Source organism: Diadema antillarum, unplaced genomic scaffold (assembly GCF_040938485.1).
Source record: "Diadema antillarum isolate AM-2024a unplaced genomic scaffold, OU_Dant_1.0 seq00000425_RagTag, whole genome shotgun sequence".
NCBI lineage: Eukaryota > Metazoa > Echinodermata > Echinoidea > Diadematoida > Diadematidae > Diadema > Diadema antillarum.
In genome coordinates this window covers 325,189-342,008 of record NW_027271407.1, presented here as the reverse complement: position 1 = coordinate 342,008, position 16,820 = coordinate 325,189, and the positions used below count along the sequence as shown (strand labels likewise).

Sequence of the window (16,820 nt, the reverse complement as noted above, 5' to 3'; positions counted from 1 at the left end):
TTTATCAAGCCAAAAATTGGAAGTTTGTATCAGAGCTTTGGAAGGTGAAATAGTAACAGACTATATCAGCAATGTGGCCAATAACATGAATTCTATGCTCAGTCTTGTGGAGAACCGCCATTTCATGTTCTGAAATTGTGGGTAATTACCCCCCTTCAGTGACATTGGGGGCAAGGGGGGTATACAGTTTTTAAAATTATATTTTATTATTGTCTAAAGTAAGCATGGCTAGATTTTCCCTTATCATTTTTAAAAAGCAGAAAATTCTGTAAAAACAAAGGAAAATAGGAAATGTGCAAAATTTTTATGAATTTGTGTCATGGATATCAATTACATCATTTGGAAGATTTTTTTTTTCTACAGAAAACCTAAAGGAGTTCTATTTTTCATTGATTTTAGATGAAATTCCAACTTTCCCTAAAATTCATTCGAAATTTGCATATTGAAATCCAAATGTTGAAAATACTGGTCTTTTTTTTGGAGGGGGGTGGTTAAATTATTCTACTCAGTATGTGTGAATTTTCAGGTCTTTCAGTTGATTCTAGTAAGCAATATACTAGTTAGACCTTCAATACATGTGCTTGGAAACTGCTTTGTTAACAGCAAAGTGTATTTTTAAAAATGTTTTCCTTTTTTCAAGATATAGAATGTATGTGTTTTTCTTGTGTTCATGATTGAATTATGTAAATACGTTTCTAATCAACTTGTGTGTATTTAATTTTTTGATGCAGTATTGTAGTCTTTGTCTTGTGTTAGTGATTGAGTGTTAGTTTATGAGGTGTAGTTGTAAGACAAGTATGGGCATTACACTGAGTACAGTACTACTGTAAATTATACATTGATATACAATTGTACTGTAACCATAGAACAATCTGTCTTTTTGATGCATTAATGCTGTCCTACTCATTTTACATGATAAATAGAATTTAAAATAAAACAATTATTGACATCGTAATGATATCACACAGACATCTTTGTGAACATTTATACATTCTAAAATGTTTTCAGAGTATTACAACTTATTTTGACCAGTAACACATCTTAATGTAGTCTTTTCATGACCAGTAACATGTCCAAAATATGCCGTAAAGACGTCTTGTCATGACTTGTAACAGGTCTTAAATACGTCTTAATGACGTCTTTTCATGCCCATTTAAATGTGTGAATTACGTTTTAAACATGTCATACAATGTATTATGGTCAGTAACTGGTCTTAACTCTTTATGTGCCACGTTCGCACGTCCGACTCAGTCGACGGCGTGCCAACTTCGCATATTCTGCTCAACAAACAAAGCCGCCAAAACCGATCGATAAATCGGCTAATCATTGCTAATCCCGCGGCACAATGAAAGCGTTTCTCGTGCTTTTGTTCCTCTCATATACGGCTTGCATTCTATGTGGTGATTGACTATCAAGCGGTGTTCCCAACTAGATTTGCTCATACATTCTAAGTTTCTGTCACGGTTTCATGTGCAAAGGTCATGCCTTTACAATAATGTAGCAAGTGGTCATTCAAAAGAAAAAACTGAAACCAGATTCGTCATACAATTTATATCTAGACAAATCTTGGCATTCCTCTTTAACTTTGCCTGCTATTATGCCCATCTTAACAGAAATTTGTAGAAGTTTTACAAATTGGAAAAATAGAATTCTTTCTCAAAGCATGACTGCCTTCCTGTCTCACAATAACGTGGCACACAGGGGGTTTCCACCGTGGCACATAAAGAGTTAAAGACGCCTTGTCATGACCAGTGACAGCTAAGAATTACGTCTTTAAGACGTCATATTATGGTCAGTTACTGGTCTTAATAACGTCTCAAATGTCATTTCATGACCAGTAAGACATCATAATGACGTAAAAATATGACGTCATCACGACGTCTCGCGTTGGTGCAAGTTTTCGTCTTATTTGCGCCATTATATGACGTCTTTAAGACAACTTACTGGTCAGGAAAAGACGTCTTTAAGACGTTTTTAAGATGTGTCTCTGCTATTAGGGATATAACCACCATGCACCATATAACCACCATACATCTACCACAAAATCACCATGCTTTTACCACACAGTGCTTCTATGGTAGATGTATGATGGCTACAACTATATGATAGATATATGGTGGTTATATGGTAGATGTATGGCTGTTATATGGTGCTTTTCGGGATATGGTGGTTATATGGTACATGTATGATACCGCCATGGTAGATTTATGGTGGGTATATGGTGCTTCTGAGGTAAATGTATGGTGGCTATATGATAGATATATGGTGGTTATATGGTAGATGTATGGCTGTTATATGGTGCTTTTCGGTATATGTATGGTGGTTATATGGTACATGATACCGCTACGGTAGATTTATGGTGGGTGTATGGTGCTTCTTGGTATATGTATGGTGGTAATATGGTACATGTATGATACCGCTATGGTATATATATGGTTCTCCTATGGTAGATGTATGATTTTTTGTGGTGGATTTATGGTGGGTATATGGTGCTTCTGTGGTAGCTATATGGTAGATATATGGTGCTTTGCTGGATGGTGTATGGTGGTTGTATGGTATATACGTGGTGCTTCTGTGGTAGCTGTATGGTGGTTATATGGTGCTTTGCTGGATGGTGTGTGGTGGTTGTATGGTAAATATATGGTGCTTCTATGGTTGCTGTATGGTGGTTATATGGTAGGTATATGGTGCTTCGGTGGTAGGTGTATGGTGGTTATATGGTAGGTACATGGTCTACTGTGGTAGTTATATGGTAGGTATATGGTGCTTTGCTGGATGGTGTATGGTGGTTGTATGGTAACTATATGGTGCTTCTGTGGTAGCTGTATGGTGGTTATATGGTAGGTATATGGTGCTTTGCTGGTTGGTGTATGGTGGTTATATGGTAGGTATCTGGTGCTTTTGTGGTAGGTGTATGGTGGTTATATGGTAGGTACATGGTGCTACTGTGGTAGTTATATGGTAGGTATATGGTGCTTTGCTGGATTGTGTATGGTGGTTGTATGGTAACTATATGGTGCTTCTGTGGTAGCTATATGATGGTATATGGTGCTTCTGTGGTAGCTGTATGGTGGTTATATGGTAGGTATATGGTGCTTCTATGGTTGCTGTATGGTGGTTATATGGTAGGTATCTGGTGCTTCGGTGGTAGGTGTATGGTGGTTATATGGTAGGTGTATGGTGGTTTTATGGTAGGTACATGGTGCTACTGTGGTAGTTATATGGTAGGTATATGGTGCTTTGCTGGATTGTGTATGGTGGTTGTATGGTAGCTATATGGTGCTTCTGTGGTAGCTATATGATGGTATATGGTGCTTCTGTGGTAGCTGTATGGTGGTTATATGGTAGGTATATGGTGCTTCTATGGTTGCTGTATGGTGGTTATATGGTAGGTATCTGGTGCTTCGGTGGTAGGTGTATGGTGGTTATATGGTAGGTACATGGTGCTACTGTGGTAGTTATATGGTAGGTATATGGTGCTTTGCTGGATGGTGTATGGTAGTTGTATGGTAACTATATGGTGCTTGTGTGGTAGCTATATGATGGTATATAGTGCTTTGGTGGTGGTGTATGGTGGTAATATGGTAACTGTATGGTATATTTTATGGTAGATGTATGGTATTTTTTATGGTAGATGTATGGTAGCATAAATTTGCATAAATTTGTCCCAAAAATGTAAATGAGATGTATGGTATTTGTATGGTATATGTATGGTATATGGATGGTACATGTGTTATGGTATGTGTATGGTATATATATGGTACATGTGTATGGTGTATGTATGGTATCTGGTATTTGTATGGTATTTGTGCTATGGTATTTGTGATGTATTCATATGGTATTTGAATGGTATAAGTCTATGATACCATACAATACCATAGTATGGTATGGTACCATACATTGTATGGTATTTTTATGGTATACCATAGCAATTTTTTTTGTAAGGGATACATCCATATAAATGCAAGAATCATATTGTAGCAGATCACGACATGTATATCCATTTTTTGAATCCCTTCACTTAATGTTGGCTCCACAGGCAGTATGACTGCCAAAATTTAGCAGTTATTCATAACAAAATGATCCAAAACTCCCAATATTCTACAATACCTATAATCTGATGAAATATCAAATTGACGAGTTATGCATGGCCCAGCGGCATGCATCGTAAAACATGTTATCTGACATAAAAAACGGATATATAAATAATGTTAAGAAAACAAATTCACTTGTACAAAATGAATACATCTGAGAGGTTACAATATCTATATTCCAAAAGATTATCCATACTGAAATAAATGCATTTGTGCTCACACATATCAGTATGACATTACAGCTCTGTGACAAACATAAATACCTTCTTTAGTTGGCTAGTATAATACATATTTATGGAGCATGAAAGAAATCAAATTATTCTGCATACAAAGGATTGAAGACAAACAAAGAACGTATGACATATACATATGACATGACATGCAACATCTTATTGATAAATTATGCACATACAACTGAATCTGGAATGGCCGACAAGATTAGGCTATGCACACTCCTGCCACTAGAGGGGGTAAGTTAGTAGTCGGCTGTGGGACGCTGATTGACACTAGGTGGTGAACGATATCCTGTTTGCTTCATTTGAGTTTCAGAAGAGCATGCAACCCTCAGCGACAGAGGAGGAGGAGGAAGGTAGAGATGGTAAAGGAGGAAAACTAAGAGGAAGGAGTGTGAGGGGAAAAGAAGAAGAGAATGATCATGAGAGAAAAGCAGAAAAATGAAGAGAAGAATCAGAAGAGAGAGAAAGGACAGAAATGAATAGAAAAAAGAAGAGGTAGAGGAAGAGAAAGGGAGGAAGAGAGGAAGAAAGAAGATAAAGAGGCGGAAGAAGTGGAGGAGGAAGAGCAGGAAAAAAAAAGATGTAGAAGAGGAGGAGGAAAAAGAAGAAAGATGAGAAGGAGAAGAAGATAAAGAGGAAGAAAGGGAAGAGGATGAAGTGGTAGAGGAAGAAGTAGATGGAGCACAAGAGGAAGATAAAGAGGAGGAGATAGAGGAGGAAGCAACCAATCCAAGATGACCAGGAGAGACTGGTTCCAGAAGGCTAAGGCCTTACAATGTGTCTGAAAACGTGCTTTCCCAGCAATTTGATTTCATCAATAAAAATATAATAGCACATGAAAGTAGGGAGATGGCGAAATATTCTTGCCCTTTCTGGAGCATCTTACTGGTAATGATGCTATTCAATAATAGATAAGAGCTCTTACCGTGTGTTTTACTACTACACAAAAACAACATATGAAGAGAGCTTTAACTCTTTATGTGCCATGCTGGAAACACTCTGTGTGCCACATTATTCTGAGACACCAACGATGTCATGCTTTGAGAAAACATTCTGTTTTTCAAATCTATGTAACTATTATAGTTTTCTGTTGAGTTGGGCATGTAGTGAGCAAAGTTGTAGAGAAAATCCCAAGCTTTGTTTTGATGTACCGGTAACGTGCATGCTATTGGAAACTCTATCATTGTTTTTCTTTAAAATGAATCGTATAGCTAAATTACTGTAAAGGCATGACTATTGTACATCAAAAAGAGACAGAAACTTAGAATTTACACCTAAATTAAGTAGGGAACAATGCTTGTTAGTCAATAGCGACATGAACTGCAAGCTATATGTGAGAGGAACGAAAGCGAGAGAAACGCTTTCATCGAACTGTGGCATTTGGCGATTTATCGATCAGTTTGGGCAGGCTTGTGCATTTGAGCAGAATATGCGAAGTTGGCACGCCGTCGACTGAGTCGAACGTGCGAATGTGACACATTAGGAGTTAATACCCATCACATTCATAAATAAATGAATCTTATCCACTCTCAAAAATTCTTGGAAATACCTACTCGATATAGATTGGCAGGTAATTTGTAATTCATGTTTTGACTATGGAACCTTCCACCCTCCCCCCTCCACACCCTCACTTATCTGTGTTTATGTGTGCTTGTTTGTGTTTCATTGCCCGATACAATCAGCTCTGTCTCATACTACTTTTCAATTAAAGCCAAAACATAGTTCTGGTACGCCAGCAAAATTGTCAAATTTCGCTCCGAAATGTACACATATGCATAAGAAATGAGTGGAATAACGCTGTAATAACAAGATATTTGTTGAGTAATGACAAAAATGTGAAATATTAACCAAAAATGTCCGCATCTCAGAACTTACCCGATCGAGGTCAGTTTAACTCGGACTCGGGGACAACTCGGCCTCACTTTGATGGCGGGGCCAAGTTGTCCCTTTGGATTTTACAGTGTTGTACTATGGAAGCGCTTCGCGTTCTGGCTGGTCGCACTTATGGGCCGAGTTAATACAGCGCGCGCATCAAAGAACATCTGGCGCGCCTACAAAAAATGAACATGCGCTTATGTAATTCAATTCAATTCAATTCAAAGTTTATTTCATTTTCCGACAAAACATAAGTTACACTTCTTTTGACAACAGAGAATAAGGTAAACAGAACATTATGTATTGAAAAGAATGTACAACATTGAGGACCTTATAGTAATTATACATTGTTGTGAAAAAAGAAACAGAAGTGATCGAAATGAGGTACATGTATAACTTTGCTTAAAGTGCGAAAAATGGAGAGACCCACTAAAAAGACAGAGCTTGTAGAATGTGGGCCCCTCTGGAAAAATAACATCAGTGGGAAGATAATTGAAGCATCATAAATACAAAAGGAAAAAGAAAAGAAAAGAAGAAGAAGAAGTCTGGAAGCCCACTGAGAATTAGATTCACAGATAAATACATTTACTTTTATAGACGCGAACGAACATAGAAAACGACTAGACAACGAAACAACTACTGAAGAAAAGGTTGTACAGGACAAAACGGAATGGACAAGACTAACAAACAGAAGACAAAATAGCAAACGAAAATGCACAACAGAGACAGCGATCTCCGACAGAAGCATGTCAAGAGAAACAGATGATAGTTGTGGAGAAAAAAAGTGATATTGTAACGCCAGAAAGGAGAAAAGCAAGGAAATGAGGGGACGTATGAACTGGAGTAAGACAGAAATTCAAGTCTTGACGCTTTGGGCGATAGCGTAGATGGCAGCAGACATCCACTAAAAAGAATACAATTTTTTCTTCAAAGAGGAAAAAAGGTAATTAAGTCAGTAAGTGAGAAAGAAGGCCAAACGGCTAGTTCAGTACTGTAGAGTCATACGATTGCAATAGAAAGGACCTCAGTCTCCTCTTGAAAGAATATATAGATGGGGCGTTTTTTATATCATGATTCAAAGAATTCCAATAATTTGGGCCTATATAAATAAGTGTATTTTTAGCAAGGATCGTGCGTAAAAGGGGTAAATGAAATTCATTGGAACGCCTAGTGGGATATTCATGAAATGATTGGTTTTTGAGGAACATAGAATCAAAAATAGATGGAAGCAGATTGTTGCAATAATTGTACATAAATTGGCCTAAATTATACAAAAACAGATCTTTAATTTTCAAGAGCTTGCTAGAGGCAAACAACGTGTTTGTATGAGAACGTACAGGGGAATGGCAGATAACGCGGAGGGCTTTCTTTTGCAAGAGGGACACTCTTTCAAGTAAATTCTGATGCGTGTTGCCCCAAACTAAAACTCCATAATTCAAATGAGGCAATATTAACGACGAATATAACATAAGTAATACTTTTTGTGGAATATAAAATTTCAATCTATTTATAACACCTATATTACGCGATATTATGTTACAAATATTATCAACATGTGATTTCCAGGAAAGTTTATCATCCACAATGACCCCCAAGAATTTAATATTTGATACTCTTTGTAGATGAGAATCATCTAAAACTATATTTGTGTTTAAATTATCAACAGTATTACTAAAAATCATATATTTTGTTTTTTGAGCATTGAGTGATAACTTGTTAGCTCTGACCCAGTTGGTCACTTTTTGCAATTCAATATTGATTTTGTGAACGAGAAAATCAATATCGTTATGGGCGAAAAATACATTTGTATCATCTGCGAAATGAATAAAAGAGAGATCATCAGATACGCGACAAAAATCATTTATATAGATAATGAACAATAACGGCCCTAAAATACTTCCCTGTGGGACGCCACATTTAACTTCTCTGATAACTGAATCATTATTATTAATTGTAACAAATTGTTTTCTATCGACTAAATAACTCTTGAACCACTCCAAGGCCTTCCCACGTACTCCATAATGCGATAACTTATAAAGTAAAATGTCATGATTGATGGTGTCGAAGGCCTTGGAGAAGTCCAAGAAAATACTAACTAAATGAGAATGATTATCAATGGCATGAACTACTCTATCAACGAAATATAAAAGAGCATGCGAAGTACTATGTTTTTCACGAAAACCAAACTGAGAGTTCGTAAAAACTTCATGTACCTTCAAAAAATTGATCATTCTCTTATAAATAAGTTTTTCTAAAACCTTAGACAGTGAGGACAATAATGAAATTGGGCGATAATTGCTGACTACAAATTTATCGCCTTTCTTAAATATTGGTATTACTTTAGCCAATTTCATTTTATCGGGAAACACACCGTTAAAAATTGACAAATTAAATATATGAACAAGTGGATCAGCAATCGAGGAAATAACACCCTTAAGTATAAAATTATCTATCTCATCATAACCAGAACTTCGTTTGTTCTCAAAAGAGGAAACTATATCAATAATTTCAAATCTATTAGTCGGTGTAAAAAATATGGAATCAGAGTTGCGCTGGCCTAAAAATTCAGTAAAATGAGTTTCTGTTGCAGGAATAGTTTGAGCATAGTTTTCACCTATTTCTGAAAAATAGGAATTAAAAATATTTGCAATATGAAGAGAATCATTAATCAATTCATCATTCATTTTAATTTTGTCAATGTCAGAGTTTTTACTCGGAACATTCATGGCCTGTTTTAAAACTTTCCAAGTATTTTTCATATCAAACCTATATCTCGAGAATTGCTTAAAGTAATATCTTTTCTTTTCAGAACGTAAAATCATTGTCAAAGTATTTTTGTATGATGTATATCTATTCTTCGATCGCTCAGTTTTTTCCAACTTATATTTATAATACAAACGATTTTTCCTATTAATTGAACGAAGGATTGATTTTGAGATCCAAGGTAACCTGGGTGTTTTTTTGTAATCTGTTCTATTTTTTTGTTTTGGAATTACATCATCTAAATGATGATTGAATATTTCCATAAAATTATGAAAAGATATATTGATATCATCGCTGCCAAACACTCCTGACCAGTCAGCATTCTCGAGAGCCACATCAAAACTAGCTAACTTTTCGGGTGAAACTCTACGACTAAACAAAGGAAATAAGGGAGGTTTAATATTAGATGAAGTTTTAAGAGTAAAATAAGTCATTATTGGAAAATGATCAGTCATATCTGAAATAATTAGGAAAGAGTCGGGGAGGGGTAGAATATTACAAAAAATGTTATCAATGAGGGTGGCAGAACGATCTGTAATACGTGTGGGTTTGGAAATGAGCGGAAGAAAGGATGAGGATAAAAGTGTGTGAAGAAAATCACTAGAGATATTATCATGCTCAGATTTCAGCAAATCAATATTGAAATCGCCGAGTAAAAGGCAATCCTTATTTCGGAAAACGTGTGAATTTGCCAAATCTGAATAATAGGTTAAAAAATCATTAGCGTTTGAATTAGGAGGTCTGTATACAATGCCTAACATAAGATTTTTACATCCTGGGATGAGGATTTCTATAAACAAAGATTCAACCGTTTCGTCCATTCTAGAAATATCTTGATGGACAATAGTTTCAAAGGAACCTGATATGTACAATGCAACACCCCCACCATTCTTATCAGGCCTATTATTAACAAATAAATCGTAACCATCAATTGCAAAGGAATTTTCTGCATTAGAAGTTAACCATGTTTCACTTAATCCAATAACCGATAACGATTGACTTTCATCAGATTCTAATAAGTACTTTAAATCATCAAAATGTTTATTTAAACTCCTAATATTTAAGTGTAACAAACAAAACGTATCCTCAGAGAAGTTATGAATCATATCTTTGTATTGATTTACTGTAATATAATTGCATAACATATTTTGAGTGAAATCATTACTAAAATCATGAGGCAATTCATTTGTTCCTGTATTCAGGGTATCGGTAACAAAATCATCATAAGGGGTGGTTCCTGTACTGGTTAGCCCACTAACTGGGTCAGAGTCTAACCTAGTGTTCCTAAACAATTCAAAAAAGTCATCATTCGATACGGAATAAAATGGAGCATTAAAAAAATTAGCCATGATTAAAGGTACGAGACGAGATTATAAAAGTCTGCGATGTCAACAAAACTAGGATGTCGTAAATAAGTGGATGATACAAGAAAATAACCAGTCGCCAGAAAGAGGCAAAACACTGGAGTAATCTACAAGTATAAATGGCGTCAAAATCACGATAAGCTGGAGATCGCTGAGGAGAAGAACGTGAAACGAGAAAGAGCAGAATAAGGTAAGTGAGAACGTTCAGAAGCATCGTCAGAGAAAGACATAGAACACACACAACACAACACAATAACAAGAATAAATCAAGTGTCTCTGTGGGCTTCCGAAAGAGGAGGACAGGGATGAGAAGGGAAGTAAAAGAACGAGCTCGACCGGCTGTAGTCGAAAGAGGAGAAGTACAAAGACGTGAGTTGCGCTAGCGTAAGAATTCAAAGTGCTGCACAGTGCGCAAACTTGTGAATTGCAGCATAGACACACCAACTGAAACTTTGACGGAAAAAAAAAGAATCAGTAAGAGTTCAGTGGAAGCAGTATATATCGACAGCATGAATGGCTGTCCGTGCCAATCATACATTTTTGGCAAAGCCAAACATCCAAAGTTACATAAAAGGAAGAAGAAGAAGAAGAAGAAAAAAAAAAAAAAAAAAAAAAAAAAAAAAAAAAAATGTATAGAATAATGGTGATCACGAACTGCGTTTAAATTGTCTGAAATAGGGTCGAGTTGTCCCTGAGACCGAGTTAACCTGGATCTTTCTAGGAATAAAAGGCAGTATACCGACTTTTATTTATGATCTCAAAATACTCCGAAACAATTCATCATCCCGGCAAATCGTGTCAGCCAGGTTAGTTTCTCGGTAGACTCTTTCGATATATTGCAAGCAAATATGAAACAGTGCAAGACGGGTTCTCAGACCCTTACCAGAACTATGTTTTCACTTTAAATGTCAAGAATTACACAGTGAATTTGTCTTAACCCATGTAAAATAGTATGATTTTAATGGATTCCTTCAGTACTAAGAGGATTGCTTCACAACACATGTAAAAAGTTGCATGGTTCAGTCATCTTGGAGGCCAGAAAAGTGTGTTTTAAGTTGAAACTGGTGATCTCTGATTTCCACCTCTTCTAAAGAAGTGCTATTTTTCTTAAGCCAGCAATATGGAAGCACAAAACTGAGTATATAAGCAGCATCTTTTACAGTCTCTATACAGCTATGCTTCACTGATCTGACATTGTTTTTCTCCATATTCAGCCTGAAAGCATACAGTAAAAGTGGAAAATTTTATGGTGTGGAAATTTTCGTGCATTTCATGCAACCAGGGGCTAGTGCAAATTTCAGATTTTTTTTTGTTGAAATTTTTGCATGCAATATGTTCCTGTAATTAATGTCCTGATTCTGCGGAATTAAAAACCACGCGAAATTCATCTAACTCGGACAAGCACGAAAAAATATTCACATGAAAATATCAACTTTTACAGTATGCCAAAATTTGACAAATGAGCAACAGTGGTGCTGATTATATTGAAGTACTTATGGACAGAATGTGCTTAATGAGAATGCCAAGTTCCAGGATGATATGATGATTCCTTCACAGCTGTAGCCATGGAGTTTTAAATCCCTTCTTTGTGTGGATACAAGAAAGAGTGAGTCAGTGAGTTTCAGCAGTCCCTGAACTTTAAAGGGACTGTACAGTACTGGTTGAGGTAGGGATTCATGTTTTGAACATTCCTAAGTGAGATAATGAAAAGCCTCTTATGAAATATGAAAGAGCATGTAATTTTAAGAAGGATTCAACGTTTATTTGATGAAAATTGGTTTTCAAATGGCTGAGATATCCAAAAAAGTGCTAATAATAAAAGGCGACATGCCCCAACTTTATTAGTATCTCTTTGTTTCACCTTGTTTTTGGATATCTCAGCCATTTCAAAACCGATTTTCATCGAATAAACTTTTGATACCCCTTAGAACCGCATGCTCTTTGACATCTCATAGAGTGGTTTCTGAATATCTCACAAAACGTTAAAAGCTAAATTTTCACCTCGACCAGAACTGTACACACCCTTTAAAGCCCTTTTTTCTACAAAGTAACAATTCTGAGTGAGCCTTGATCTGCTGTCACTTACTTCATTTGATGAGGAACACCTCACATTGATTAGTTATAAGTCATCTTAAAGCTGAGAATCTCTTCTCTTAAAATCTGACCTGATCTAGGAATTCTCATCTGGCAGACCCTTTGTGGTTTTGTGATGAAAGGTCACATTTATGAACACACTTTAATAGCATTGTAACTAACTACTCAAAATCTCAAAATATCTATCTATATCTGCATAAATCAAGACATCAAAAATCTTAGAGAACAACAACAACAAACTTTTTCACTTTGAACATAATATTTTGTAGGTAAGATTGGAATTTGCATCACCATTTTTTTGCCTACCACAATTAGAAAGCTGATATTTGATAGCTGTCTACTGCTATTGGGCATTTGTGAGCTTAATGTCAGTTGATGACAAACATATCTCTTTCATAATATCCACATTAGAATACAATGTCTAATCATCTTTTGTCAACACTTGTGAATTGCCTCTTTCAGCAGTGAATCAACACCGATATGCCACTGATTTCAAAGACAAAAACCACAAAATGTGATAAGTCTACGATAAGTACCTATGAAGTTGAGTCATCCTTACATACAGAATCACACATGAGTGGCATCTATTACCATGACGACCTTAAGAGTTGAACGAACCTTTGTGACAATGTATTGTGGTAGAGGGGAAGGAAGGGGACAAGGGACCGGCTCAAGCGGTGCAGGGCAACCACCTGTGAAAGGGGACAATCACAAGTGAAAAGGTGTATGCTCTTTGGGTGAGTCATGCAAGAGCAGCCCGCATCCAGATACTGGGCCCAGTTTGGGTGCTGCCTGTTGTTTGTTCTCTTCTTCCCTCACATCTTCCTGCTCTCATCATCATTGTCTTCACTGGCCTCACAGTAGTCTTAACCCGTTGAGGACGGACTGTTTTTGTTATAGCACGCATTTCCCATAGACACCTGCCCGAGTATTCTCGGGACTCGTCTTCAACAGGTTAAGAAGAGCATTGTGCAATCTGCCTCTTCAAGTTCAAAGGTCCCTCCTAACTTTCTTTGGAGAGATAGACAAGCCAATGTGTGAGGTCCTGGACTCTGAAGATGTAGGTAGGTTGACATCTCATTTGTGAAGAGCCTATCAAAGAGTGTGTGCACCTTCTAATACCTCCCATCTAATACTCTGTGAGAGATGGACTATAATGTTTGAGATTTTAACTCTGAAGAGGCAAACCGCTTGACATCTCCTTTGAAGAGCCAGCCAAGACACGGATGAAACTTCTTCTCTAATTCAATGAGTATCCTTTTCATTCAAATAATGAAATGAAACTAGGCAAACTCATGTATCAAACTAATGTGTGGGACCTAAACTGGGAATATAAGGAAGAAGGAAGAACGGAGAAGATTCCTTGTGTTTGCTCACCTCACTCTCGTAGTCTGTTACTGTGGCAAAGCTGAACTTCCGATTCAAGTTTCCTTTTTGTATGTTACACAGCTGACATGCCTGGAAGTCAATCTGAAAGTAAAAAAAAAAAGGGAAAAGATGTTGATTCAATAAATACAAGAGAGTCTTCCATACTTTAGTATACTATTTTCCTGGAATACTGTATCTGTAAAACATATGTTTGGAAAGTATCAGGCATCACATGAAAGTGTCATCACAGACTTTCATGACTTCTCAATGCAACAAATTCATTGTCTTTCAATGTTCACTCTCCATAACAATCCAAACCTTCACTTTGTGATTTGGGTATTGAGTTTGTGGCTGCATCTGTAATTTCATGAAAAATTGCAGAAACCAATTAGTGAAATGACAATGAAATGTATAATTTCAGCAACACAAGCTGGCTGCTGCCTTACATTCTAATCCAAAAGTCACCATGTCAAACAATGATTTTGATTAGAAGAACCACCTGTTTCATATCAAAAAACATTAACAAGATCACTGACAGACTGAGACATAGCACTGAATAAATTAATGACTCATTTTACACAGCTAGATAAAAGTACAACAACGCAAGCACCTTAAAACAAAATATATCGTTCAAACAACACTCTCCTAGATATATTAGTAAGAAAGAACAACAATCATAAATATCCAAAATTAAAGCAGTGTCTTGAATATCATTACATGGCAATCACTTTCTGTGGTGATTACTCTGCTCACTTGAATTTCAGTTGACAGGATGATCATGATTGATTGGCTGACTGATAATTAAATGTCACTCTATGTGGGAAGGTCACATGCTCCTAGCCACAATGACATCATCTGTAGGGAATTCCCCCAACAGCTAGACTTGTCAACCAGGAGTTTTACACGCCAAGGACAACCAACTTCCTGTGGCATGCTGACATCATGTACAACTTCCTGTCTTCAAGCATTCTTGTGTGTGTGAGTGAGTGTGTGTGTGTGTGTGTGTGTGTGTGTGTGTGTGTGTGTGTGTGTATGAGTGTGTGTGTATTTTAGACTGGTCTTGCCATGTCAAAATAGAGAGAATTGATGAGTTTGATTTTCAGGTAGCCATTGTAAGGCTTGTTCCCAAAATAATCATATCAGGTGCCTTGGTCATATATGGGATGCAGTTATACATGGGATGGAATAAGATGGATGGGTACTTGTATCTCATTCCTACTGTGGTTAGTGGTAACACTTTGGCATATACAACATTTTTTCTGCTCATTCTTCTCCTCCCCCCCCCCCTTTTTTTTTTGGGGGGGGGGGGGGTCGGTTATAGTAGAAATATCTTGAAGTAAGAAATGATATGTACTGGATCAATAAGAAATTCAAACCAATAATCACTCCTGTCATATCTATAACCATGCTTATTTCATTGATTGGTTACTAATTGATTGAAATGGAATACATAATTCTAACAGGGGTGCAAGCCAACCATCCTATACCAAAAACCTTAAGACATACCCCACTGTCACAAACTTTACTGCATGCTTCCTTTTACATACAGCCATGATCTATCCTAACCTGCCTTAATAGTATATGTACATTGTATATTACCGGAACAAATAGGTCAGATCTCTGAGGATGTACAAGTAGTTTAATCCTTCCCACATGTGTACATGCCAGTAGAGACAACTTTCAATGTCCCTATACCCATTTCTGTGCCCCTTCCTAACAGCAGGCAAGAACTTCTGTTTATCAACAGCCTAGATCTCAGTGCAGCCTAATCATCATGTTTTACTGTTGTAGTCAAGCCTAGTTTATAACTCTGAACAACTTTTCTATTCAGAAATAGAAAAGGATAAGGATGCAACACAGAGTTACGCTCCCTAAATCTGCATTTTGCGATTTTCGAAATCCTTCCTCTGTATTTTATTCCTCATTAGACTGACTCAGCCAACATTTAGGCCTACAATACAGGTGAGCACTGAATGATGCGAAGTTAGATAGAAAACTCCACACTTCTTCAAAGTTGTCAACTTTTTCTGGCTTTTACTGAATGTTTTGAAAAATGTCTGCATGTAACTTTCCCTTTCTTCCCACCATTTGACCTTCACTTTTCACACCTTTATGATTTTTAACTAGATCATAACAAAAATGAATAAAATATCCTCTGCCCTGTAAATGGCCTTGACAGGGATGGGGGGGGGGGGGAGGGGCTTAGTTAATTGTTCATTACCTCTGAGCTACATCTAACATAATGCTAGGAGAAAGTAGGGGGAAATTGCATTAAGCTCTACTTTAAAAGTCATCACGCATAATGATGGGGTCCTTAAAATGGGCCTTAAGGTCAACTGAATTCATAATGAAAGAAAGACTTCCGGGTAAACATACACACACACCCACACCCACATATCAGGAAAAGCACGTGCTGAGATGGGAAGCCTCTAAATTTTAACCTACAGTAAGTTTCAGCATGAGCTAAGAAACATAGGTGCCATTCATCACAATACCAATGAAACAGGTTAAAGTGAAGATGCCAAAATATGAGGAGAAAGATAAAGATAAAAATCAGTCTTTGCAATTATTTTTGAATTCCTATGATTGCCCCCTTCCATGATGTTCAGCCCTCTTGTTCAGATGGCAATGTCTCAAACTCGTAATATTATAAAGTGAATAAGATGATTCCTAACATTTGAAGAGTAATATATCAACTATACTGTGAGAGAATGGACAATGTTCAAATCCCATTTGATATATTAAAGCTACCAGGAACATTTCTGACATGGATACTCTACATAGAATCTAGAAGGTTCAGCTGAGTTTTTTTGTTCTCTATGAGGTATCTACATGCTGCATAGAAGCTAAAATTTATACAGAAATAATTTTACATTATCACTCAGCAATGTTTGAAACTTCTGAAATCATACAATTTCATTCACTTTTTTTTTCTTGTGCAGTTAATTATTCAAGAATGTTGTTTATTTTTGAATGATTGCATCACAATTTGCCCCCATGTCTGTCATTGAGGAAATCATGGTTGT

The 16,820-nt window shown here is 36.6% G+C and overlaps 1 protein-coding gene across 1 annotated transcript in view; it reads right to left on the bottom strand.

Annotated features, from left to right (window-relative positions):
* Nucleotides 1-16,820, bottom strand: part of LOC139732478 (uncharacterized) — a 221,529-nt gene that overhangs the window by 105,432 nt on the left and 99,277 nt on the right. The window contains exon 6 of the mRNA XM_071643340.1: nucleotides 13,804-13,896. Within this exon, the coding sequence (XP_071499441.1) occupies nucleotides 13,804-13,896 (93 nt within the window). The remainder of the gene's footprint in view (nucleotides 1-13,803; nucleotides 13,897-16,820) is intronic.